Source organism: Oncorhynchus gorbuscha, linkage group LG09 (genome assembly GCF_021184085.1).
Source record: "Oncorhynchus gorbuscha isolate QuinsamMale2020 ecotype Even-year linkage group LG09, OgorEven_v1.0, whole genome shotgun sequence".
In the NCBI taxonomy this organism is placed as follows: domain Eukaryota; kingdom Metazoa; phylum Chordata; class Actinopteri; order Salmoniformes; family Salmonidae; genus Oncorhynchus; species Oncorhynchus gorbuscha.
In genome coordinates, this window is record NC_060181.1 from 65,252,283 (window position 1) to 65,277,912 (window position 25,630).

The 25,630-nt window shown below is 43.1% G+C and overlaps 1 protein-coding gene across 3 annotated transcripts in view; it reads left to right on the forward strand.

The window, feature by feature from the left end:
- LOC124043951 (tyrosine-protein phosphatase non-receptor type 4-like) overlaps nt 1-25,630 on the forward strand; it is a 106,531-nt gene that overhangs the window by 68,707 nt on the left and 12,194 nt on the right. For 2 of the 3 annotated variants that reach the window (XM_046363123.1, XM_046363124.1), the window contains exons 14-26: nt 221-355; nt 5,505-5,663; nt 10,208-10,364; nt 15,584-15,667; nt 15,954-16,010; nt 16,720-16,876; nt 17,214-17,380; nt 18,495-18,585; nt 18,685-18,746; nt 18,982-19,128; nt 19,286-19,414; nt 19,891-20,039; nt 21,165-21,300. In XM_046363123.1, the coding sequence (XP_046219079.1) occupies nt 221-355; nt 5,505-5,663; nt 10,208-10,364; nt 15,584-15,667; nt 15,954-16,010; nt 16,720-16,876; nt 17,214-17,380; nt 18,495-18,585; nt 18,685-18,746; nt 18,982-19,128; nt 19,286-19,414; nt 19,891-20,039; nt 21,165-21,300 (1,630 nt within the window). The remainder of the gene's footprint in view (nt 1-220; nt 356-5,504; nt 5,664-10,207; nt 10,365-15,583; nt 15,668-15,953; nt 16,011-16,719; nt 16,877-17,213; nt 17,381-18,494; nt 18,586-18,684; nt 18,747-18,981; nt 19,129-19,285; nt 19,415-19,890; nt 20,040-21,164; nt 21,301-25,630) is intronic. The other variant, XM_046363125.1, reaches the window with a different exon arrangement.

A 25,630-nucleotide genomic window follows, 5' to 3' on the forward strand; every position in this document is an offset into this window, starting at 1 on the left:
CGTGTGCTACAGGTGGGAGATGCTATGGTGACCAGCGAGCTGAGATAAGGGGGGGACTTTACCTAGCAGGGTCTTGTAGATGACATGGAGCCAGTGGGTTTGGCAACGAGTATGAAGCGAGGGCCAGCCAACGAGAGCGCAGTCCTCCATCCCCTTGGTCAGCAGTATCACTTTCTCCTTGGCTCGGTCATGTGATTGATTGTGTTTCCTTTCTGAGTAGGTCTCCCAGTAAGCCCCTGGCCAGGAAGTTGATGGGCGGCACAGACTGGGAGGCTGTGAGCCGGAACAGCTTATCAGACGAGAGGCTGGAGACCCAGAGCCTGCCCACACGCTCCCCACCCGGAACCCCTAACCAGTAAGTTCCTGACACTACTCCTTATAGCATGTCCAAATATAATGCCCACATATGACCTTCGAGAGGGCGAGACAGACGGTGCATTTGGGAAGTATTTAGACCCCTTCCCTTTGACCTCATTTTGTTGTTACAATTTTATTCTAAAATTGATTAAATTAATTGTTTTACTCATCAATCTACACACATTACCCCAGATTGACAAAGCAAAAACGGGTTTTTAGAAATTTTTACAAATGTATTACAGTAATACCTTATTTACATAAGTAGTCAGACCCTTTGCTGTAAGACTCAAAATTGAGTTCCAGTGCATCCTGTTTCCATTGATCATCCTTGATGTTTCTACAACTTGATTGAAGTCCACCTGTGGTCAATTCAATTGATTGATTTGGAAAGGCACACACCTGTCTATGTAAGGTCACACACTTGACATTGCATGTCAGAAAAAAACAAGCCTTAAGGTCAAAGGAATTGTCCCTAGACCAGCAGCTCAGTGGTGTTGATGGTGCTTTGTGAATGTTGACCTGTTTAAAGGTCTTGCTCACATCAGCTATGGAGAGCGTGATCACAGTCGTCCGGAACAGCTGGTGCTCTCATGCATGCTTCAGTGTTGCTTGCCTCTTAAGTGAGCATAAAAGGCATTTAGCTCATCTGTTAGCTCATGTCACTGGGCAGATCGTGGCTGCGTTTCCCTTTTGTAGTCTGATTTTTTTCAAGCCCTGCCTCATCCGATGAACATCAGAGCTGGTTTAATAGGATTCAGTCTTAGTCCTGTATTGACACTTTGCCTGTTTGATGGTTCGTCTGAGGGCATAGCAGGATTTCTTATGAGCTTCTGGATTAGGGTCCTGCTCCTTGAAAGCAGCGCTAGCCTTTAGCTTGGTGTGGATGTTGCCTGTAGTACATGGCTTCATCGTTGTCGATGCACTTATTGATGAAGCCAGTGACTGAGGTGGTATACTCCTCAATGCCATTGGATGAATCCCGGAAGTCTGTGCAAGCAAAACAGTCCTGTAGTATAGAATCTGTAGTATAGCATCTGTGTTTTCTGACCATATCTTTATTGAGTGAGTCACTGGTACTTCCTGCTTTAGTTTTTGCTTGTAAGCAGGAATCAGGAGGATAGAATTATGGTCAGATTTGTCAAATGGAGGGCGGGGAAGAGCTTTGTCTGCATCTCGGTGTGTGGAGTAAAGGTGGTCTAGAGTTGTTTTTCCCTCTGATTGAAAATTTGACATGCTGGTAGAAATGAGGGAAAACTGATTTAAATTTGCCTGCATTAAAGTCCCCGGCCACTAAAAGCGCCGCTTCTGGATGAACATTTTCTTCGTATAGTCTTATACAGCTTGTTGTGTGCAGTATTAGTGCCAGCATTGGTTTGTGGTGATAAATAGATGGCTATGAATAATATGGATGAGAACTCTCTTGGTAGATAGTGTGGTCTACAGCTTATCATGAGGTATTAGGAGGTTGAAGAAATGTGGCTTGTCACTTAAAACCCTCACAAACATTTACAGATGCCCAATTGAGAGCATTCTGTTGGCGCAAAATCACCACCTGGTACCGAAACTGCACAGCCCGCAAGGTTGGTGCAGTCTGCTCAACGCGTCACCGGAGGCAATCTACCTAACCTTCGGGACACCTAAAGCACCTAATGTCACAGGAAGGCCAAAAAGATAGTCAAGGACATCAACCACCCGAGCCACGGCCTGTTCACGCCACTATCATCCACAAGGGGAGGTCAGTACAGGTGCATCAAAGCAGAGACGGAGAGACTGAAAAACAGCTATCTCAAGGCCATCACACTGTTAAATAGCCGGCTTCCACCCGGTTACACAACGCTGCACCGTTGCTGCCCTATATACAGTTGAAGTCGGAAGTTTACATACACCTTAGCCAAATACATTTAAACTTAGTTTTTCAAAATTCCTGACATTTAATCCTAGTTAAAATTCCCTGTCTTAGGTCAGTTAGGATCAAATCAAATGTATTTATATAGCCCTTCGTACATCAGCTGATATCTCAAGGTGCTGTACAGAAACCCAGCCTAAAACCCCAAACAGCAAGCAATGCAGGTGTAGAAGCATGGTGGCTAGGAAAAACTCCCTAGAAAGGCCAAAACCTAGGAAGAAACCTAGAGAGGAACCAGGCTATGAGGGGTGGCCAGTCCTCTTCTGGCTGTGCCGGGGTGGAGATTATAACAGAACATGGCCAAGATGTTCAAATGTGCATAAATGACCAGCATGGTCAAATAAGAACAGTAGTTGTCGAGGGTGCAGCAAGTCAGCACCTCAGGAGTAAATATCAGTTGGCTTTTCATAGCCGATCATTAAAAGTATAATTTAAACTCCTGCTAGAGAGTTTAAAACAGCAAGTCTGGGACAGGTAGTACGTCCGGTGGATCACCACTTTATTTTAAGAATATGAAATGTCAAAATAATAATCTAGATTGATTTCAGTCTTTCATCACATTCCCAATTGGTCAGAGGTTTACATACACTCATTTGGTATTTGGTAGCATTTCCTTTACATTGTTTAACTTGGGTCAAATGTTTCGGGTAGCCTTCCACAAGCTTCCCACAATAAGTTGGGTGAATTTTGGCCCATTCCTCCTGACAAAGCTGGTGTAACTGAGTCAGGTTTGTAGGCCTCCTTGATCGCACACACTTTCAGTTCTGCCCACAAATTTTCTATAGGGTTGAGGTCAGGGCTTTGTGATGGCCACTCCAATACCTTGACTTTGTTGTCCTTAAGCCATTTTGCCACAACTTTTGAAAGTATGCTTGGGGTCATTGTCCATTTGGAAGACCCATTTGCGACCAAGCTTTAACTTCCTGACGGATGTCTTGAGATGTTGCTTCAATATGTCCACATCATTTTCATCCTTCATGAAGCCATCTATTTTGTGAAGTGCACCAGTTCCTCCTGCAGCAAAGCACCCTCATAACATGATGCTGCCACCCCCGTGCTTCACGGTTGGGATGATGTTCTTCGGCTTGCAAGCCTCCTCCCTTTTCCTCCAAACATAACCATGGTCATTATGGCCAAACAGTTATATTTTTGTTTCATCAGACCAGATTACATTTCTCCAAAACGTACGATCTTTGTCCCCATGTGCAATTGCAAACCGTAGTCTGGCTACAGTGGAGCAGTGGCTTCTTCCTTGTTGAGCGGCCTTTCAGGTTATGTCAATTTAGGACTTGTTTTACTGTGGATATAGATACTTTTGCTCCCAAGGATGAACCAGACTTGTGGAGGTCTACAATTTTTCTGAGGTCTTGGCTGATTTCTTTTTGATTTTTCCCATGATGTCAAGCAAAGAGGCACTGAGTTTGAAGGTAGGCCTTGAAATACATCCACCGGTACACCTCCAATAGGCTAATTGACATCATTTGAGTCAATCAGAAGCTTTTAAAGCCATGACATTTTCTGGAATTTTACAAGCTGTTTAAAGGCACCGTCAACCTGGTGTATGTATACTTCTGACCCACTGGAATTGTGATTCAGTGAATTATGTCGCTCTGGATAAGAGCGTCTGCTAAATGACTTAAATGTAATGTAATGTTATAAGTGAAATAATCTGTCTGTAAACAATTGTTGGAAAAATTACTTGTCATGCACAAAGATGTCCTTACCGACTTGCCAAAACGATAGTTGTTAAAAATAAGTTTGGAGTGGTTGAAAACAAGTTTTATTGACTCCAACCTAAGTGTATGTAAACTTCTGACTTCAACTGTACATAGTTGGAATCACTGGCCACTTCAATAATGGAGCAATTAAATAATATTAATATGTTTACATACTGCTTTACTCACCTCATATGTAAATACTGTATTCGATTCTGCTGTATTTTAGTCAATGGCTATATTTTATATATTTCTTACTTCCATTCTTTTACTTTTAGATATGTTTGTGTTGTTGTAAATTGATAGATACTACTGCACTGTAGGAGCATTTCGCTACACCCGCAATAACATGTGACCAATACAATTTGATTTGATTTAGAACCCGAGACAGGATTGTGTTGAGGCACAGATCTGAGGAAGGGTACAAAAAAGTTTCTGCAGCATTGAATCCCCAAGAACACAGTGGCCTCCATTTTTAAATTGAAGTTTGGAACCACCTAGACTCTTCCTAGAGTTGGCCTCCTGGCCGATCTGAGAAATCAGGGGAGAAGGGCCTTTGACAGAGGTCCAGAGTTCCTCTGTGGAGACGAGGAACCTTCCAGAAGGACAACTGTCTCTGCAGCACTCCACCAATCAGGCTTTTATGGGAGAGTGGCCAGACAGAAGCCACTCCTCAGTAACAGACACATGACAGCCCACTTGGAGTATGCCAAAAGGCACCTAATGATTCTCAGACCATGAGAAACAAGATTCTCTGGTTTGATGATACCAAGATTAAACTCTTTGGCCTGAATGCTCAGCGTCACGTCTGGAAGAAACCTGGCACCATCCCTAAGGTGAAACGTGGTTGCAGCAACATGCTGTGGGGATGTTTTTCAGTGGCAGGGACTAGGAGACTAGTCAGGATTGAGGGTAAGATGAACGGAGCAAAGTACAGAAAGATCCTTGATGAAAACCTGCTCCAGAGCGCTCAGGACCTCAGACTGGGTTGAAGGTTCACCTTCCAACAGGACAACGACCCAAAGCACACAGCCAAGACAACACAGGAGTGGCTTCCCATCCAACCTGACAGCGCTTGAGAGGATCTGCCAAAGGTGCTTCAACAAAGTATTAAGTAAAGGGTCTGAATACTTGTGAAAATGTGATTTTTATTTTGAATACATTTATTTTCAAAAGCCTGTTTTAGCTTTGCCATTATGGGGTATTGTGTGTAGATTGAGGGGATTTAATCAATTTTTTAATAAGGCTGTAACGTAACAAGTAATGCGGATGAAGTCAAGGGGACGGAATACTTCCCCACTGTACATTGTGAGGGAATTCTAGTTCCAATACCTTCGTTAATGGTACTGACACATTTCATTGCATGAGTGAAAGGAATTATACACATGTAAGTGTTTCAGAGAGCTGGACAGAACATCATACAATCCAAATAAAATAGAAGTTTTCCAACTGTAGATAGCGTACATTAATTTGCTTTGATTACACACACAATCCTCCTAACCACTGATTTGTGTGTATGCGTGCAGCCGGAACTCGTTTGTACAGGAAGGGACGAGGATGCGGCCGTCGTCGGTTGGGCACCTGGTGGACCATGTGATTCACGCCTCGCCCAGCCTCCCTGTCTTCTCCAATCACAAATCCGCGTCCTCTACCCAGGCCAACTCCATCAGCCTCGACTCTTCCCCGTAAGTCTGCTGCCACACTCACTCCAATCACGAGTCAGCCTCATCCACTCAAGGCAACTGCATCAGACTGGACTCCACTCGTAAGTCTGACCCCTTGTGGACACTGGACACTGCAGTAGTGAGGAAGATGAGAGAGGTGGTTATGGGTAGCCCTGTTGACATGACTGCATGATCTGACCAGGAACAACTCTGGCCCCTAGTTATAGCCCGGTACAAGTGACTAGGCCTACACTGAAACAATATGTTCGTGCTCAGAGAAAGACTGTCAAACATTATAATGGAAGATCTCTCACCAGCTCACTCCCAAAAGAACACCACTATATAGTTGTTAATGAGGATGAAAGTTGGTGACCGTGCATAGATTCCACTGTTAAAGTCCCCACTAAAGCCGCTGTCTAAAAAGTCTATGGGAGCCACATTAAATTGGACTTGACAGTTCCAGTGCCATGCTGTCTACGCCGACTGCTGAAACAGCTGATTTTTAATGGTTCGCCTGTGGTCTGTGGCTTACAATTACAGTTCACACCCTTTCCCAAATGTCATTTAATGTTCTTCAATGGAAACAGAGACTTTGAACACGGGCTGTAAAAAAGTGAAGTGTTTACAGCTCTGGGGGCATGGAGGGGGTTCGGCAGGGCTGGGATGGAGCAGGGTGGGGGTGGGGGGTGATCAACACAGTACTAGTAACAATAATAATGCATTTGGCCTGTCTGACTGGGATCCGTATCACCCTCTTAGGTCAAAATGCCCGTGACTCTAGTCTACTGCAGTGTTGGTCCACTGATATCTGAGAGTAGCCTAACCCCTAGTGTCTTTGACTTAGAGCCATATACCCCTCTTAGGTCAAATTGTCCTAATGGTTCTGTTAATGCAGTAGTGGTTCACTGACATCTGAGAGTAGCCTAACCCCTGGCCTACTAGGGTTGGGTTGCCCTGATGAGTGGGGCTATGTTCAACTTGTCAACCCAGCTCTGGCCTCACCCTGTCCCGCTCCCAGCCTCTGTCGTCCCTCTGCTCGACATCCCAACCTTCAGCCATCCCTGTACTCCAGTTCCTTTGGCTGTTATGTTCTTCGAGATGCCTTTCAGAGTTCCAGTAACTGTTTATTATTAGGCCAGATTGGGTAAGTGCCACTAGGAGTGGAGGACGATTAATAGCCTGTCTGCCGGAGTCTCTCCATATGTTACTGTTTTATCTTAGAGCAGGAATGTTTTTTTATATGTTCTGCTGTGTTATCTTACCAAGAACTATGTCACCAGCATTAGTACAGATACTGCACCTGTACTGGGAATGGAGGGAATAGTTCTGACATGTACATAATCCCTATTTAAGCTATGCATATGCACACCAACATGCCTGCACTCACCATATATACTTTCGCTCCCCATTTCACTCTCATTTCACTTCTGCATTCACACACAAGCACATGCGTACATGCACACTTGCACACACCCACATTCCTTGCCAAGCCATTTGCTCATCTCTTTTGTCACTGACCCAGAAGATGACATAACCACCTGCTCACTATTCCTGAGAGATCACACATCATTGCTATATCCAGTGACACACACACACGCACATAGATTCTCTCTCCAGCTCTCTCAAAAATAAACATAAAAACAACCATATTCCCTGTCACGTAGCCTTAGCTCAGTGAGGATAAGGTTTCAGGCGGTTGAAACCAAAGCATAGCAACCAGGTCATGTAATACCTCTCCCTCTACAACTTGATCTGTAAACCAGGAAAACATCCCACTACACTGTCACTTGTAAGGCGGCTGACCCTAGACTGTCCTTTAAAGAATAAAGAGAATATTGAACTTTCCCTGACTTTACGGGCATTGTGAAAAAGGACCACAATTGTAGCGCGTTATATCTTATTGTCTTGATGTAATTAGCGGAATAAACCAATCTGTTTTTGTAAAGCTAACTATCCAGCATTTCAGACCAAAATACTATTTGATAGTGTGTTACGTTGCGTCTCCCTGTGGTCAGTGAGCAGTAGTCCTGTCTCTCCCTCCCCCCCAGCCCTGTGGCTGGTGTCAGCATAGTGTCTGTTTATGTTGGAGAGGCCTGTCTGTCCTTCCTGCAGGGTCCCCCTCCGGACCAGGCCAGTGTCTCCTGTGTTGTGACACCAGCCCGGCATACAGGACGCTAAACAAAGACAATGTGCTGTGACTGGCCATGACTGGCCTCAACTCCCCCTGGGCCTCCTGCGAATTCTGTGGTTGAATGACTAGGATGGTTAGGTACACTATAACACACCCCCATTGTGACTAGGTGGGTTAGGCACACAAAGAGCCATATGCTGTATAAAAAGTTCAGCCACGTTTTAGCACGGCTGCCATGTTGGAGGCTTTATTCTTTAAATGTTTGTGGTGAAATTCTGTGGTTACCCGCTTTAAACAAGCACAACATAGCAGCGTATTTAAGACATTTTTATTGCGTTGCTTTTGGGATAATGTGTGTCCTAGTCTGTACTGTGTTGTGGTGTCAACAAATTGCATATCTGCATTTAATGGACATCTTCATGGGTTTCAAAACCTATCAGAAATAAGACCAACGTGGAAGCGGCAATTATCACTTAGCAACGACTATCGAGAAAGTGGCAGACAGAAACCGCATTGGACCAACTTTGTGTGAACAGTTGAAGTCAGAAGTTTACATACACCTTAGCCAAATACATTTAAACTCAGTTTTTCACAATTCCTGACATTTAATCCTAGTAAAAAGTCCCTGTCTTAGGTCAGTTAGGATCACCACTTTATTTAAAGAATGTGAAATGTCAGAATAATAGTAGAGTGATTTATTTCAGCTTCGATTTCTTTCATCACATTCCCAGTGGTTCATAAGTTTGCATACACTCAATTAGTATTTGGTAGCATTTCCTTTAAAAAATGTACTTGGGTCAAACGTTTCAGGTAGCCTTCCACAAGCTTCCCACAATAAGTTGTGTGAATATTGGCCCATTCCTCCTGACAGAGCTGGTGTAACGGAGTCAGGTTTGTAGGCATCCTTGCTCGCACACGCTTTTTCAGTTCTGCCCACATATTTTCTATAGGATTGAGGTCAGGGCTTTGTGACGGCCACTCCAATACCTTGACTTTGTTGTCCTTTAGTCATATTGCCACAACTTTGGAAGTATGCTTGGGGTCATTGTCCATTTGGAAGACCCATTTGCGACCAAGCTTTAACTTCCTGACTGATGTCTTGAGATGTTGCTTCAATATGTCCACATAATTTTCTTCCCTCATGAAGCCATCTATTTTGTGAAGTGCACCAGTTCCTCCTGCAGCAAAGCACCCTCATAACATGATGCTGCCACCCCCGTGCTTCACGGTTGGGATGGTGTTCTTCGGCTTGCAAGCCTCCCCCTTTTTCCTCCAAACATAACCATGGTCATTATGGCTAAACAGTTCTATTTGTGTTTCATCAGACCAGATGACATTTCTCCAAAACGTACGATCTTTGTCCCCATGTGCAATTGCAAACCGTAGTCTGGATTTTCTATGGTGGTTTTGGAGCAGTGACTTCTTCCTTGCTGAGCGGCCTTTCAGGTTGTCAATATAGTACTCTTTTTACTGTGGATATAGATACTTTTGACTCAGTTTCCACCAGCATGTTCACAAGGTCCTTTGCTGCTGTTCTGAGATTGATTTACACCAAAGTACGTTTATCTCTAGGAGACAGAACGCTTCTCCTTCCTGAGCGGTATGACTGCTGTGTGTTCCCATGGTGTCAATACTTTCATACTATTGTTTGTACAGATGAACGTGGTACCTTCAGGCGTTTGGAAATTGCTCCCAAGGATAAACCAGACTTGTGGAGGTCTACCATTTTTTTCTGAAGTCTTGGCTGATTTATTTAGATTTTAGATTTTCCCATGATGTCTAGCAAAGAGGAACTGAGTTTGAAGGTAGGCCTTGAAATGTATCCACAGGTTCACCTCCAATTGACTCAAATTATGTCAATTAGCCTATCAGAAGCTTCTAAAGCCATGACATCATTTTCTGGAATTTTCCAAGCTGTCTAAAGGCACAGTCAACTTAGTGTATGTAAACTTCTGTCCCACTGGAATTATGATACAGTGAATTATAAGTGAAACAATATGTCTGTAAACAATTGTTGGATAAATTACTTGTCATGCACAAATTAGATGTCCTAACCGACTTGTCAAAACTATAGTTTGTTAACAAGAAATGTATGGAGTGGTTGAAAAATTAGCTTTAATAACTAAGTGTATGTTAACTTCCGTCTTCAACTGTATGTATGCATGTATGACTCTGGGTACACAGAATAACACACACCCACTGTGTCTCCCTGTTGGAGAATGTACTGTAGCAGCTCTGCTTTGCTATTGGCCAATGGCCACAGGGGCAACTGGAGTCTCAGCTAAACCAAAAACTCTGATTCGCTCAATGGCTTACTGAGTTCTGTTGGATTTTAGGAAATGGAACATGTCTTATCTTGAAAAAGGATCAATGACTTCACTGATTAACAGACAGAAGGTACGGTACCATTAGCTAACACTATCTCTCTCTACAGATCCCCAGAGACAGTAGATGGTCAGCCCCCGGCCCTGCCTCCCAAACAGTCCAGGAAGAACCTGAGCCAGATCATCCAGGACCACTCCCAGCAGAGTCTCCTTGACAACCACATCAATGAGATGTACGACATCCCCATGGCATCCGACAAATCCACGGTAAGACCACCCATACATAGACCTACAGGTAACTGACAAAATAAAGGTAACGCCAACATAGTGTCCTAATAGGGCGGTGGGCCACCACGACCCAGAACAGCTTCAATGCACCTTGACATAGATTCTACAAGTGTCTGGAACTCTCTTGGAGGAATGCGACAGCCTTCCACATGAAATTCCATCATTTTGTGTGTTGTTGATGGTGGTGGAAAACGTCGTCTCAGGTGCTTCTCCAGAGTCTCCCATAAGTGTTCAATTGGGTTGAGATCTGGTGGCTGAGAGAGCCATGGATTTCCGGTTTACGTTGTTTTCATGCTCATCAAGCCATTCAGTGACCACTCGTTAGTACCGAGCGATAATAAAAAAATAAAAAAACGTATTAACCAACTAACTATTAACCAGCTAACCATTTTTTTAAAAACAACTAATTGACCAACGTCCGTTCAATTATTTTAATTCCATTTCGTTCAATTTTTCTCTGTGAGCTCGATGTGCAGTTTCTGTAGCGATAAGTCGAATGAAGCCTGAACTGTGCAATGTAGTTGGGAATTCCAACAGGCCAATATTCTACAGTTTTGTGCGGAAAACTTGGTAATTAACTATAATGACCATGATCCATTGCGCGTCTGCTTAAACTTATCTGGTCTGTGCGGAGCAGAAAGGGAGACGAAAGAAAGCTTGATCGAGAGGATAGAAAGCAGTTGCTTTGAGCTTGAAAGTACATGATCTAATTGATTTGATAGTTTGTATTCAGCAGTCATAAAAGTATGCCTTATTTACATTGAAGAACTACTAAAATAGTGATTTTTGTCAGACATCATAGGCAGCAACTCTATAGAGATGACTGGGAATGAAATAATAGTCATCAAATAAAACAAGTGTTTTATTAAAGTGTATAAGTCATGTAAATAAATGATTAAGTGATGAGCAGTAATAGGCAGTCACTACCATCATGGGACGTTTAGTAATGGTTTTATTCAGTGTTACAGCATTCAATCCACACAATGCAGTGCATTTAAAGTGGAACTGACAGCATTGAACTATTTTGCAGATATAAAAGACAATCATAATATCAAGTCAAAAAGATCAAATTCCCAGTTTGTGCTACTAAACTGATGTTTTTAAAATAGGTTTAATAAGACTCAATGTTCCATGATGCACATGAAGGCATTGCTGGGGGAATAGATTGAATGCAGTTCAATGCATGATTTAATATAATCCACCAATACATTTGTTGGTAGTCCAAAATAATGTTACTATCAGGTTGTAATTCACATGGCCTAGTGCATTGTTTGCTGCCTCCATTTGGGATGCACTTTTTCAGTTTCAATTACTTAATATTTTGGACAGAAACAGACGAATGTAACTAAGGCTGGGAATGTCAACACAATCAAACTAGTAAGCGCAATGATCAAAAGTCAGTCAACATGGCTAATAGGCTAGCGTATCTATTTATGTAGCAAGCAAAAAACACAGTAACATTAGCTAGCTAGATGCAAGTCCCATGATGCTAGTGACTGCATATTACTGCTTATCACTTAACCATTTATTTGATGACTTTCTTATTTAATTCCCAGTCCTCTCTATAGAGCTGCTGCCTGGAGGAGTGGTGAGTGAATTACTTTTCCCTGATGTCGTTTTTTTGGTGGCTATACCCAGCTAGAGATGCAGGTGCCATTTGGTTAGCTAGCAAGAACTTGAGCGACTGTTATCCAGTTAGGGTGAATTTACAAACGCAATAGATATGCTATCTACTCCGTTTTCAGAGCACTGTCGTCTTTAGTGTCCCAGAGCACAGAATAACTGATGAATTTAAGAATGCGCAACACCCGCTGAAAATGACCGGTGTGAGTAAACGTAGGTAATAAAATTATTTGTTAGTCACAAACGCTCTAGATAACATGTAAACAGCCTAGCTAACCAGCTCTGCTAGGGCGAGTAAAATGGTCAGTGAGGTTTTCTGTAAGTTGTATCTAGAAGTAGTTATAGCAAGCTAGCCAACTTTAGCCAGGCAGGCAAGCTGCAGAGGGACGAGTAGACTACAATTCCCCATTGTTTATCAGTGCAATTTTGAGAGGGTTTATCTAATGTTCCTCTGTTATATTTTCGCTCATCTTTTTCTGACTAGCATTAGATTTTTTCTCGTTGATGTTCATAACTGAGGGAGAGAGCCTACCTTCTCATGGTTGTTTGATCAATAGGATTGTAAAGTTCCCAAATGTAAGATGACTACCGTGGTGTTTACATATTTGCAGAAATCCATTCTGGTGTATTTTCTGACTTTTGGCGAATGTGTTGAAATGATCTAAAGTTCAAAGTGAATGATGGCAGGCGTGTGTGCCAAATGGCTTGTTTGCATGACAAAGTGAAAACATGTTTTTAAAGATGTTTGCAAATTTATAATAAATAAAAAACAGAAACCTTATTTACATTGCTGAGACTTGAAATTTTGCTCAGGTGCATCCTGTTTCCATGGATCATCCTTGAGATTTTTGTACAACTTGATTGGAGTTCACCTGTGGTAAATTCAATTTATTGGACATGATTTGGAAAGTCACACCTGTCTATATAAGGTCCCACAGTTGATGGTGCATGTCGGAGCAAAAACCAAGCTATGTGGTCAAATGATTTGTCCGTAGAGCTACGAGACAGGATTGTGTCGAGGCACAGATCTGGGTAAGATTACCAAAAAATGTTTTCAGCATTGAAGGTGCTCAAGAACACAGTGGCCTCCATCATTCTTAAATGGAAGAAGTTTTGAGCCACCAAGACTCTTCCTAGAGCTGGCCGCCTGGCCAAACTGAGCAATCAAAGCAGAAGGGCCTTGGTGAGCGAGGTGACCAAGAACCCTATGGTCACTCTGACAGAGCTTTATAGTTCCCCTGTGGAGATATGAGAACCTTCAAGAAGGACAACTGTCTGCAGCACTCCATCAATCAGGCATTTATTGTAGATTGGCCAAATGGAAGACACTCCTCAGTAAAAGGTAAATGACAGCCTGCTTGGAGTTTGTCAAAAGGCACCTAAAGGACTCTGACCATGGGAAACCAGATTCTCTGGTCTGATGAAACCAAGATTGAACTCTTTGACCTGAATGCCAAGTGTCATGTCTGGAGGAAACATGGCACCATCTCTACAGTGATGCATCGTGGTGGCAGCATCATGCTGTGGGGATGTTTTTCAGTGTCAGGGACTGGGAGACTAGTCAGGATCGAGAGAAAGATGAACTGAGTAAAGTACAGAGATCCTTGATTAAAAACCTGCTCCAGAGTTCTCAGGACTTCAGACTGGGGCGAAGGTTTTACTTCCAACAGGACAACAACCCTAAGTAGACAGCCAAGCCAATGCAGGAGTGGCTTCGGGAACAAGTCTCAATGTCCTTGAGTGGCCCAGCCAGAGCTCGGACTTGAACCCGATTTGAACATCTTTGGAGAGACCTGACAATAGCTGTGCAGGGATGCTTCCCATCCAACCTGACAGAGCTTGAGAGGATCTGCAGGGAAGAATGGGAGAACCTCTCCAAATACAGATGTGCCACAAGCTTGTACTGTCATACTGTTACGGTTGTATTTTCTTTCCTTCTGCCCTAGTCACAGGTGTCACTCATCAGAAGACACACCTGCTTTCCCATACCCGATCACATCCCCTTTCCCTTGGTTTAAAATAATCCCAATCAGTTGTCTCTGCAGCTACTTCTCTTTTGTTTTTGCACCTACATGTCACATTTGTCCATTATTATGTGAGTATGTATTGTTATGGTGTATGACTGTTCGTTTGTTGGTGGGAAAAGGGGGTACAAATCCAAGTCGCCCATGGGCATACATTACCCGTAGGAAAACTGTCTTAAAACGCTAGTTAGAACTGGGCGGACCACCCACTGTATTTTATTGGTTAGTTAGCTAGCGGTTATTTAAGCAAGTGAGACTAGCTTAGGGGTTTTTGGATATTTATTTCTTTCCTTGGGTCTAGCTCAGCCCCCCCATTGCTGTGTGTTTAAACAATACACCTTAAGTGTTTGACTGTAGATTTAGGTTGTCTGTTGTTTTTAGTTCTCACTTTTCCTTTTCACTGTTATGATTTGCATGAGATATGTTACGGGTCTCGTTTCCATCCCCCCTAGACTGCAGGGTCAAAGGGTTCGTAACACATACCCAATAAGACTCGAGGCTGTAATCGCTGCCAAAGGTGCTTAAACAAAGTACTGAGTAAAGAGTCTGAATACTTATGTAAATGTGATATTTCCGGGTTTTTTTTAATACATTTGCAAACCTTTCCAAACCTATATTTGCTTTGTCTTTATGGGGTATTGTTTGTAGATTGAAGGGGGGTTTATTTAATACATTTTGGAATAAGGCTGTAATGTAACAAAATGTGGAAAAAGTCAAGGGGTCTGAATACTTTCCAAATGCATTTCCCAAATATTTAAGAGTTTATGATAATGTGAATTACCGTATTTAAGAATTCAGAATTCTTTTGACAGTGTCATTCTTCCTGGGGGTATATATGAACTGATTTTAGTCAGATTTATTGTGGTTAAAATGCTGTACCTTCCACTTTAATGTATTTATTTAATCAAAACCAATATTGAAACCTGTGATAATTTAAAAAAATACTTGATCCGAAACCAAGCCGACCTTACAAAAGCACTAATCGCTCAGCACTACCACTCGTTCCCTCTTGATGTGGGCATTTTCATCCTATGGGGGCGTTGCCATGGTAGACAAAATAATGGTCTGCCCACCATTTTTTTCATGACCCTAAGCATGATGTAATGTTAATTGCTTAATTAACTCTGGAAACACACATGTGGAGTAGACCTTCCTTTCAATATACTTCGCATATTTCATTATTTTCTATTATTCGGCAGTTAACTGTAGATACTGTAGATATGTCTCATCATTATGTGATCCTTAACCCATAGCAATTCCCACCCACTTGACTACTTCAAAATGGCGATAGTCCTCAATGGTGCTACCCATGCTAAAACAGGCTTTTGAGCTGTAAGCCTATGAACCACCCTGACTGTCTGCTACTTTTACGCTTCGTGGTTTTCATGATGTTCCACAATGGGTTAATTCAGTTGTACGGAAATGATTTAAAACTATGGCCAGGAGGTTTTTGTGACCTCTGAAGAACTCTAGGCCATTCAGAAGCTCTTTGGGCTGTGATAGCCTTTCCAATGTAGACATGTATTAACGCATCTGTCTCTTCCTCTACAGCTGAACGGTGTTGTCTCTCACGACAATCTGGTTTTGCTCAAGATGAGGCCGGATGACAGTGGACGATTTGGCTTCAATGTCAAGGTGAGACCTCTGCCTACAGTAGATGACCTTATGTAATTATATGCCGTAACATGCGCCCAGAGGGTAATCTCCTGGCCCTACTAATACTGATCCTATATAGGGCGGCAGGTAGCTTAGCGTTTAATAGTGTTTGGCCAGTAACCTTAAGGTTTCTGGTTCGAATCCCGAGCCGACTAGGTGAAAAAACTGTTTTCCTCTTGAGCAATACACACAATACAAATTGCTCCTGTAAATCACTCCGGATAATAGGCAGATTATTTACCTCTCTCCATTGCCTTGGTTTTAGGGTGGAGCTGATCAGAAGATGCCTGTCATTGTATCTCGTGTGGCCCCTGGGACATCCGTATGTTAACCACCCATCACTAGCAACACCCCATATATTTACAATACACATTACTCATGTTGTACTCTCTGAGATAATCAAACAACCTCTCACTTGTTCTATCACTTCCGCCCTCTCACTCACACTGAATTTCTCACATTTCTTTCTCTATTTCTCGCTCTCTGTATATCTACCCCTCGTCTCACTCTCTTGCTATTTCTCTTTCTCCTCCCTCTTGCTCTCTTCCCACACTCACTCTCATTCTGACTCTCACACACAGCATATGAGAAACGTTCCATTGTTTGGAGTAAACTCACACTTGTGCTGTAGCTCAGTAAATGAACTGGTCTGATTTGACGTCACTTAGCAGCAGTCCATTCACAGCTCCGCTAACAAGGCTTCAGGATGTTACTCTGGTGTTGATGAAGTCAAAGTGAACCAACAACAGTTAGTCCTCTTTGTTGTAATTTACCACAAGCTATTGCTACGGGTCCCATATTCACAAAGGGTCACAGAGACCGAGTAGGACTGCTGATACAGGATCAGTTTTGTCTTTTAGTTCATAATGAAGGTTGATATGGACAGGGCAAACCTGATCCTTGATCAGTACTCTTACTCTGAGACACTTACTCTATGAATGCAGGCCTAGTATTGTAGTCTATCCTCCCCAATATGTCTAACCACTTGACCCAACTGTGTTCTGACTGCATTCTTCTCCAACCCTCTACAGGCTGACCTGTGTGTCCCTCGTCTGAACGAAGGTGACCAGGTGGTTTTGATCAACGGTCGTGATATCTCAGAGCACACTCACGACCAGGTGGTCATGTTCATCAAGGCCAGTTGTGAGAGCCACTCAGGAGAGCTCATCCTATTGGTCAGGCCCAATGGTGAGGAGAGGATTTGTTTTGTTAAATGTTTACACTTACAATACTAAGTCATCTCCTTGGGTTTATTATTACAATGCTCAGGTTAAAACAGGCCAAATCATCCCAGTACAGGTTCGAAGAACAGGTGACCCCAAACAAAAGTTAGGCTACCTTCCAATATCAACACTAAAGATTTCCAATTAGAAAAATGCGTACCTTATGAATTGCTTATTACGTGGTTTGCTGGTGTGAATATTAAAACTGAGCTGAGCCTTAGACTTGTACATTAATAATATAGGATGCCGTTATTCTCTTGACACTGTTCTAAACTAACCGTGTTGCTTCCCTATGTCCCCAGCCATCTATGATGTGGTGGAGGAGAAGCTGGAGACTGAGCCAGACTTTCAGTACATCCCAGAGAAGTCTCCCCAGGACCCCTCTCAGCTGGACCAGGATGCCTGGAGGGTTTCCATTAACACCCTGAAGGAGGGTTTGATCAGCGGGGGAGTACTCACGCAGTTTGATGTGAGTCCTCCCCTCACCTACATATTAAAAGCTTTTGTTAGCCATACTCGTATCAATTTTCCTAATATTATTGTGATTTTTGGTTGCACCTCGATTCATATTGGTCTTGTTCACTGCTCTTTTGTCGTTCTGAGGTGACTGGATGTATGTGTGGTGAGAGCAATAGCTCCCCCTAGTTTCTGCTCTATTGTTTTGACCTCGAGGGCACAAGGGAGGTTACCACTTTCTGGAGGGAAATTCAGCGTATGACTGTTACACAAGTTTTACTTTATTTCATGGCACAGAAGAAAATTACTTATGCTATCACTGTGTGAGGAATAATCGCCAAGTGAAGTAGTTTACAACAAAATGCTAATTCAATGATGCGTCGACTGCTTGTTTAATGTGGTGAGGAACACCAGTCGTTTAATTTCTTCTCCGTATTCCGATAACTTCCTGTCTTTCATCAGGCACACTTAACAGCTTCCTGTTTCTCTGGCCTGTTGTGTTATTACACTATAATAATGTAAATAAAGTGTGGGGGCAAGGGAAATGCTCACACGCACACAGACCGAATATACCGGCATGCACTGAGAAAATGTGTTTATCCACATATTTTTGTTTTTGGTCTTTATCTGCTATTGCACTTCACATACAGTGTATCAATGTATGTTCATTTGAAAGATTAGCGGCATCTTATGAATTCCACACACAGCAGGTGGAAGCAGCTTATCCAAAGATGTGGGCCTATAAGATATAGCAAGCATTCTCAGACCATTTTTGTTGAACAAGTTCGCTCACAAAAAGTAACTTCCATCTCACAACATGATCAATTTTGTTATGTTCCCATGCAAGAAAACAAAAAATGGAAGCTCAAACAAAAAAGGGAACTAACAAAGAGTCACTAACAGCCAAAACAAAACAGGTGGGGTTTTAGGATAGGTTCTGAAAGACACTCATGGGGTGTTCACTGAAAGTTGACAAGCAACAACAATTGGGACCTAAAAGACAACTAAAGGTGTTAACCCTCCACATCTCTCAAGACAATTGGTGCACTGGGCCAGCAGAGGTGAAACACTTTCCCACAAATAAGATGAAAAATAAGATTTTCTTTACACTTATTCTTTTCTCACAGCAACTTTACCGGAAGAGGCCTGGAATGACAATGTTGTGTGCCAAATTACCTCAGAACATTTCCAAAAACCGCTACAGAGACATCTCACCTTGTGAGTATCAAACACACAGTTCACTCTACTTTTCTTAGTTAATCTGTGTTAAGACACTCCACTCCTTCTTTCTCTCTCCCCTCTCTCTTCTGTTTATAGACGACGCAACGCGGGTCATTTTGAAAAGCACAGATGACTACATTAATGCAAATTACATCAATGTGAGTGCTGTTCGCCTCAATCCACCCACACCAACCATGGCGTTTTTGTTCAGCAGGTCTATAATAGGCTTTCTATCAGCCAAGATGGTGTAGTCTCCATTCCAAAGACTGAAAATGGACACATGCTTGCATACCCACACACTCTTGGATTTATTAACACACACTACAGAACACTCACCCAACATACACCCCTACACACAGGTCTTATTCTTCTCTACTCCTCTCTGTACTGTAGATGGAGATCCCGGCGTCGAGCCTGATCAACCGGTACATTGCGTGCCAGGGCCCGTTGCCCAACACTTGCCCAGACTTCTGGCAGATGACCTGGGAGCAGGGCTCCTCCGTGGTGGTCATGCTCACCACTCAGGTGGAGAGGGGACGGGTACGTGTCATACAAACGACTTTGCGATTGAGACACAGCTGTTTTTCTGTATGTTTGATTATATTTTTGGATAAAGACATATGTATTTATCCTCTTTTCTCCCATGGCTGATACTCCTAAACTGAGGCTAAAGGCTTATGTTGCTCTATACCAACAGGTGAAGTGTCATCAGTACTGGCCCAACACTGACAGCACTGCTACGTATGGCCACTTCCAGGTGGCCTGTCTCACTGAGGAGGGCAACTCTGCTTTCCTGGTCCGAGACATGACCCTCACACACTTCGAGGTAACAGTATGCTCACAAGTCATTGTTTTTTCCCAATGACCAGTGCTAATGTAATGTTAGCTATTTGGAAGTCAAGTCAAAGTAAACATACAGAAATGGTTGTTCACAGCTAGTCCTCCTCAATACAGTAGGCTATCTTCCAGGTACTAAAATTATTAAAAGCATTACAAACACACAGTGGGACTATCGCTTTAAGCGTTTAAAAGATGAGAGCGGCAGCACTGAGTTGCCATGGTGACTTGTGTGGGCTGTTCTCTTTTCGGTCTCATGTGATGGATGTATCATGTTGCCATGGTGACTGGCCTCTACAGCCATGAGGCTTCCAGTATTAACATGTAGCCTGTGTGTTACCATGGTGTCACTGATAGATGTTAAAGGGGAAAACACATTTTGTTTTACACCATGTAACGAGACACCCCCCCCCCGTTGTCATGGTAACGTCGCACTGACTTTACTGTATGTTGTCATGGTGACAGAGCGAGGAGGTCCGGGAGTTGACCCAGATCCAGTATGTGGCCTGGCCGGACCACGGCGTCCCAGACGACTCATCAGACTTCCTGGACTTTGTCAGCCTGGTGCGGAGTAAACGAACCGGCAAAGATGAGCCCATGGTGGTCCACTGCAGGTAGGGAGCTAAATGCATGACACACATGTAAGACACACACATCATTTGATACAGCAAGAAACACTCAAGGAAATCAAGATGAAAATGTAATATTTTTTTCACTAAACAACTCTGTGTTCATTGCAGTGTCCCTCTATATGACTGTAGCCCCAGTCTCGCTCGCCCTCAAATTATGCAACTCCTCTCCCTCTTTGTGGATCTGTTTGTCCTACTATACTGCTACATAGTGTTTCCTCTGGCAAAATTTGTAGCAGTGGGTTAAGTTTCTGGACGAGGGCCCCCTCCCCTGGACAATTTTCATGTAGGACTGAGAAGCTCAATTCTGGTGACTTTTTGAAAGCACCTACTACTCCAAAATGAGTGAGAACTTGGGTAACTTGGTAATTCTCCATCTGGGGTAACACCCCCTGCCTGTACTTCTTACAGAAACCACTTCATGGCAAAAAAAAATTGCCCCAACACTTTCCCTGGTTGCCCCTTCTCTTGCTCAACTAAAACGTTTGTCTGCTTCATCACAATTTAAGTCACTCAAAAGGTGGTAGGTAACGTACTTCTGCTAAAAACTCTGAGTTTAAAACTTCTGTCTTCCCCGCGATTGCAAGAATTATTGTGCTTTGACTGCTTGTCAGAATGCATGTTTCCCTCCCTATGGCACTCGTAACTTGACAGAAATATTTGAGACTCATTCATCTCGCGTGGAACGCGCACAACAAGCCTACTAGGTAAATAGATAAACTGTTCTACTATGGGGTTTAATGACTGAAGCAGAAACACTACACCTACACACTGCTGTAGTACACAGCCCAGCAGCACAGAACGCTCCGCATAGAACACCTACACGCCTTCATAAATCCACATCTCAGGCCTTTACTCAAGCCAAGTTATTGGACTCAGCCAAGACATGCCCCAACAACACACTGGAATGAATGCAGTACTGTACAGCACCCAGGGATAGGGATATTTCTGTATTCTAATCTAGCTTTAATTCCATAAACATATTATTATGTGTGTTGCTATGTGCATGGAAAATATTTTCCATTGTTTTAAAAGGCAGAAATGATGTCATGAGTTTATGTAGAAACTTCTTCCTCTGCCCCCCAACCCCCCTGCTGTGTCATCCTGCAGCGCGGGGATTGGCCGAACAGGAGTTCTCATCACCATGGAGACAGCGTTGTGCCTGATGGAGTGCAGTCAGCCCGTCTATCCATTAGACATAGTCAGAACCATGAGAGACCAGAGAGCCATGATGATTCAGACACCTGTAAGTCCTGCACTCTTTTCCACGTCCTCTTCCATCCCTCTCTTTATCCTCATCACTCTCTCTTCCTCTCCCATCTGTCTATGTTTCTCTTTTTCTCTTATCTTCCTCCTCTTCATCTTTTCTAGGCTAACTAGCCTCCATCGCCTTATCCAGAATGGCGAGTTAGAATAGAAGGAGCACAGTGTAGTCTTGTACGGTGTTACTAATTGAAAGGAGAGGATAATCCTACTGGTATAATGCCTCTTTTATTCATCCCTGTTGTACTGTCCGTGGTAGACTTTCCATTGTTACAGTCTACCAGTGATAACCTTTTGTGCCATGACAATGCCGTTGTCTCTCCAGATTCCCATTTTTAGGGTCGGTGTAAGGGTTTTGTACACTTGGTGAGATTTACTTGTCTGGGCTACAGTATATACAGTGGGGTCTGAATTTGATCCCCTTAATAAAGATGAGCAATAAAGACTATGAAATAAGTCATTCAAATTCTGAGCTATATTGTGTGCAATAAAAGGGAAATTATTTTATACAAATACAATTGCTCTGAGAAAGAGTGAAACTTTTTTCTGAAAAACTATTGACATCCCTAAAGATACGTAAAAATAGAGTAGTCAAACATTTATTGGTCTCATATTCCTAGCACCCAATGATTACATCAAGCTTGTGACTCTACAAACGTGTTAGTTGCATTTACATTTGGTTGTTTTTCAGATTTGTTTGTGTCCAATGAATGGTAGATAATGCATTGTAATTTCAGTCATTGCAATTTTATTGCCATTAAGAATAGAATGTTTCTAAACACAATGTGGATGCTACCATGATAATGTATGACCCTGATTTAATTGTGAATACTACTATAAAGTTCTAAGGTGAAAGATCACACCACCAAGACATGCAAACCTCTCCCGTTATTGGTCATGGTCAGTATGTACAAAGGAGGATAACATTATTACATTTTCATGCATTTTGGAGTAGAATTTCCTTTAAAGTCACCGGAAGTGGCCAAACAGTCATTCAACAACAGCAAAATCATAGAACACTGGAGAACATTACAAAATCATGGGCATTAATATGGAGTTGGTCCCCCCCTTTGCTGCCATATCAGCCTCTACGCTTTCCACTAATGTTGAAACATTGCTGCGGGGACTTGCAGCAGGCGTTCGATGGGGTTGAGGTCAGGGCTCTGTACAGGCCAGTCAAGTTCTTCCACAATGATCTTGACAAACCACTTCTGTATGGACCTCGCTTTGTGCACGTGGGCATTGTCATGCTGAATCAGGAAAGGGCCTTCCCTTAACAGTTGCCACAAAGTTGGAAGCACAGAATCATGTAGAATGTCATTGTATGCTGTAGTGTTAAGATTTCCCTTCACTGGAACTTAGGGGCCTAGCCCAAACAATGAAAATCAGCCCGAGACCATTATTCCTCCTCCACCAAAATTTACAGTTGGCACTATGCATTTGGGCAGGTCGTGAAACCCAGATTCGTCCGCCAGACTGCCAGATGGTGAAGTATGATTCATCACTCCAGAGAACATGTTTCCACTGCTCCAGAGTTCCATGCCAGGGAGCTTTACACCACTGCAGCCAACGCTTGGCATTGCGCATGGTGATACTTGGGCTTCAATTTCATGAATCTCCGGACGAATAGTTCTTGCGCTGACGTTGTTTCCAGAGGCAGTTTGGACTTCGGTAGTGAGTGTTGCAACCGAGGACAGATGATTTTTATGCACTTCAGCACTCGACCGGGGGGGGGGGGCAAACCAGGCTGTATATAACCCCACCCACTTTGCGAAGCACAACCCCCTGAGACACGAAGATCTCCATCGCCGCACGAGCCAGAGGCAGCACAAGACAGGACAGGAAAATCGCGTCAAGGCTCTGAAGTCGAATAATGCCGGAAACGTAAGCCGATTTGTTTACTTGTCCTGTCAATAAATCTATCAAATGTATGCAGCAACAGTGCTCCTTTTTCTTTGTTCTCCCAGTTTGTCACCAGTTTAAGTATCTTTGTTTTTGGGGATTTTCAATTCCCTCAGTCGAGCACCGGATTTCCCCTTTTTCATTTTAGCTTTGCGTATACCTTTTTTCCGTCACGTCAATGGCTCAACCCACTCAGGTAGAGTATAGCGAAAAAAGCCTGACATGACGTGATGTACCCCTCCGAGGGACTGCATGGGAGAGCATGAGCAAGCCAGTGACTCGGCCCCCATAATCGGGTTAGAGGCAGAGAATCCCAATAGAGACAATGGAGCTGGCCAGGCAGAGGCAGCAAAGGTGGTCACTCCAGAGCCTTGCCTTTCTCCTTTGCTCCCCTGGGCCAGACTACACTCAATCATAGGACCTACTGAAGTGATACGTCTTCAATAAAGACTTTTGAGACCGAAAGCCTTGCCCATTCCATAAAATGGTGCCCGATAGGAGAAATCCCTGCCTCCAGCTGTTTGCTTAGAAGTTCAAGGAGCAATAAGGAGGCCTGCGTCTTGTGACCATAGCACACGTGTAGGTGTATACAGCAGGACCAAATCGGAGAGGTGGGTAAGATAAATTATTTATAGGTTAACAGTAAAACCTTAATCAGCCCTAGCCTTAACAGTAAGCCAAGGTAGGTAGGTTAGCACTGGAAGTAATATGATCAAATTTGTCAAGATTCTAACTGATGTATTTAGCACTACCTGAAGTTTACTTAGTGCCTCATCTGGGTAGCCAGAGAAGCGACAAAAACATGGGAAGTTTCAGATTTTTGCATTATTACGAAGATGGAAAAAGGTGCTCTTGAAATATGTTGTATTTGTTCGTCAGCCATCCACTTTTGTCTAAAACACAGACTTTACCATTCATCAATATGTACAGATGTCTGTCGTCTACATAGCAGTGAAAGGTGAGTGTTTCTGAATGACATCACTATGAGGTAGCATACACTGTCGCCAGTTTATTAGGTACACCCGTCTAGTACTGGGTCGGACCCCCTGAATTCCTCAGGATGGATTCTACAAGATGTGGTATTCAAATGTTGCTCAATTGGTATAAAGGGACCTAGTGTGTGCCAGGAAAACATTCCCACACCATTACACCACAATTCTTGCAATTCTCATTCACCCACATGACTGCCGCTGACTGGATTTTTTTTATTTGTAGTACCATTCTTGGTAAACCCTAGACACTGTCAAGCATGAAAAGCACAGGAGGCCGGCATTTCTGGAACCTGCGTGCCTGGCACCGATGATCATACCACACTCAACGTAGCATAGGTTACTCGTTTTGACCATTCTAATGTCCAATCGAATAGTATCTGAATGCCTTGATGCCTGGCTGCCTGCTTTATATAGCAAACCACTGCGTGACCCGCTGTCTGTAGGAGCGAACCATTTTCCTGAACGGGGTGGTGTACCAAATTAACTGGCTACTGAGTGTGTGTATATAGTGAGAACAATAGTCCTTGAACGGAACATTGGGGACACCGAAATTGACCATTGATTAGTCAGATGACAAACCATCCACAGACAAACTATCTTTCTGATGGATAATGTCTATGCCAGGCAAGAACTTGTCTGCGTAGACCAATTAGGGTTTTCAATTTCTCCCCAAAAAATGTGGTGGTCGACATTGTCAAAATCTGCACTAAGGTCTAGGAGCACGAGGACAGATGCAGAGCCTTGGTCTGACGCCATTTAAAGGTAATTTACCACCTTCACGAGTGCAGTCTTAGTACTATAATGGGGGTCTAAAACCAACCTGGAGTGTTTTGCGTACATAATGTGTCTTCAGGAAGACAGTAAGTGGCTGAGCTACAGCTTTTTCAGTTTTTATTTTCTAAATTAATGGGAGATTCAGTATAGGCCGATTTTAGTTTAAAAATAATTCCGGGTCAAGTTTTGGCTTTATCAGGAGAGGCTTTATTATTGTACCTTTAGGGAGTTTGGTACACATTCGAAGGACAGGTAGCCGTTTATGTTCAACATACGAGGGCCAAGCACAGAAAATAGGTCATTCAGTATTTTAGTTGGAATAGGGTCCAGTAGACAGCTGGAAGGTTTAGAGGCTGTTACATCGCTCCTTGGTGTTCCTTTGTAATCCTCTGAATTTTTTTGTTTAGCTCAACATTAAATTACTTCATCAATCATGCAGGCCGTCATTGAAAATAAGAATTTGCTCTTAACTGACTTGCCTAGTTAAATAAAGGTCAAATAAAAAAAATGCAATGCGGATAGAGCGGGCAAGCTATAGCTCAGTGAGTTGTTTACATGTGTGATGAAGGGCAAGTGTAGGGCACGAGATGCAACTGAAATTTTGCGGGTGTGGAGAAGGAGATAGAGAGGATGGATGAGGCTTAG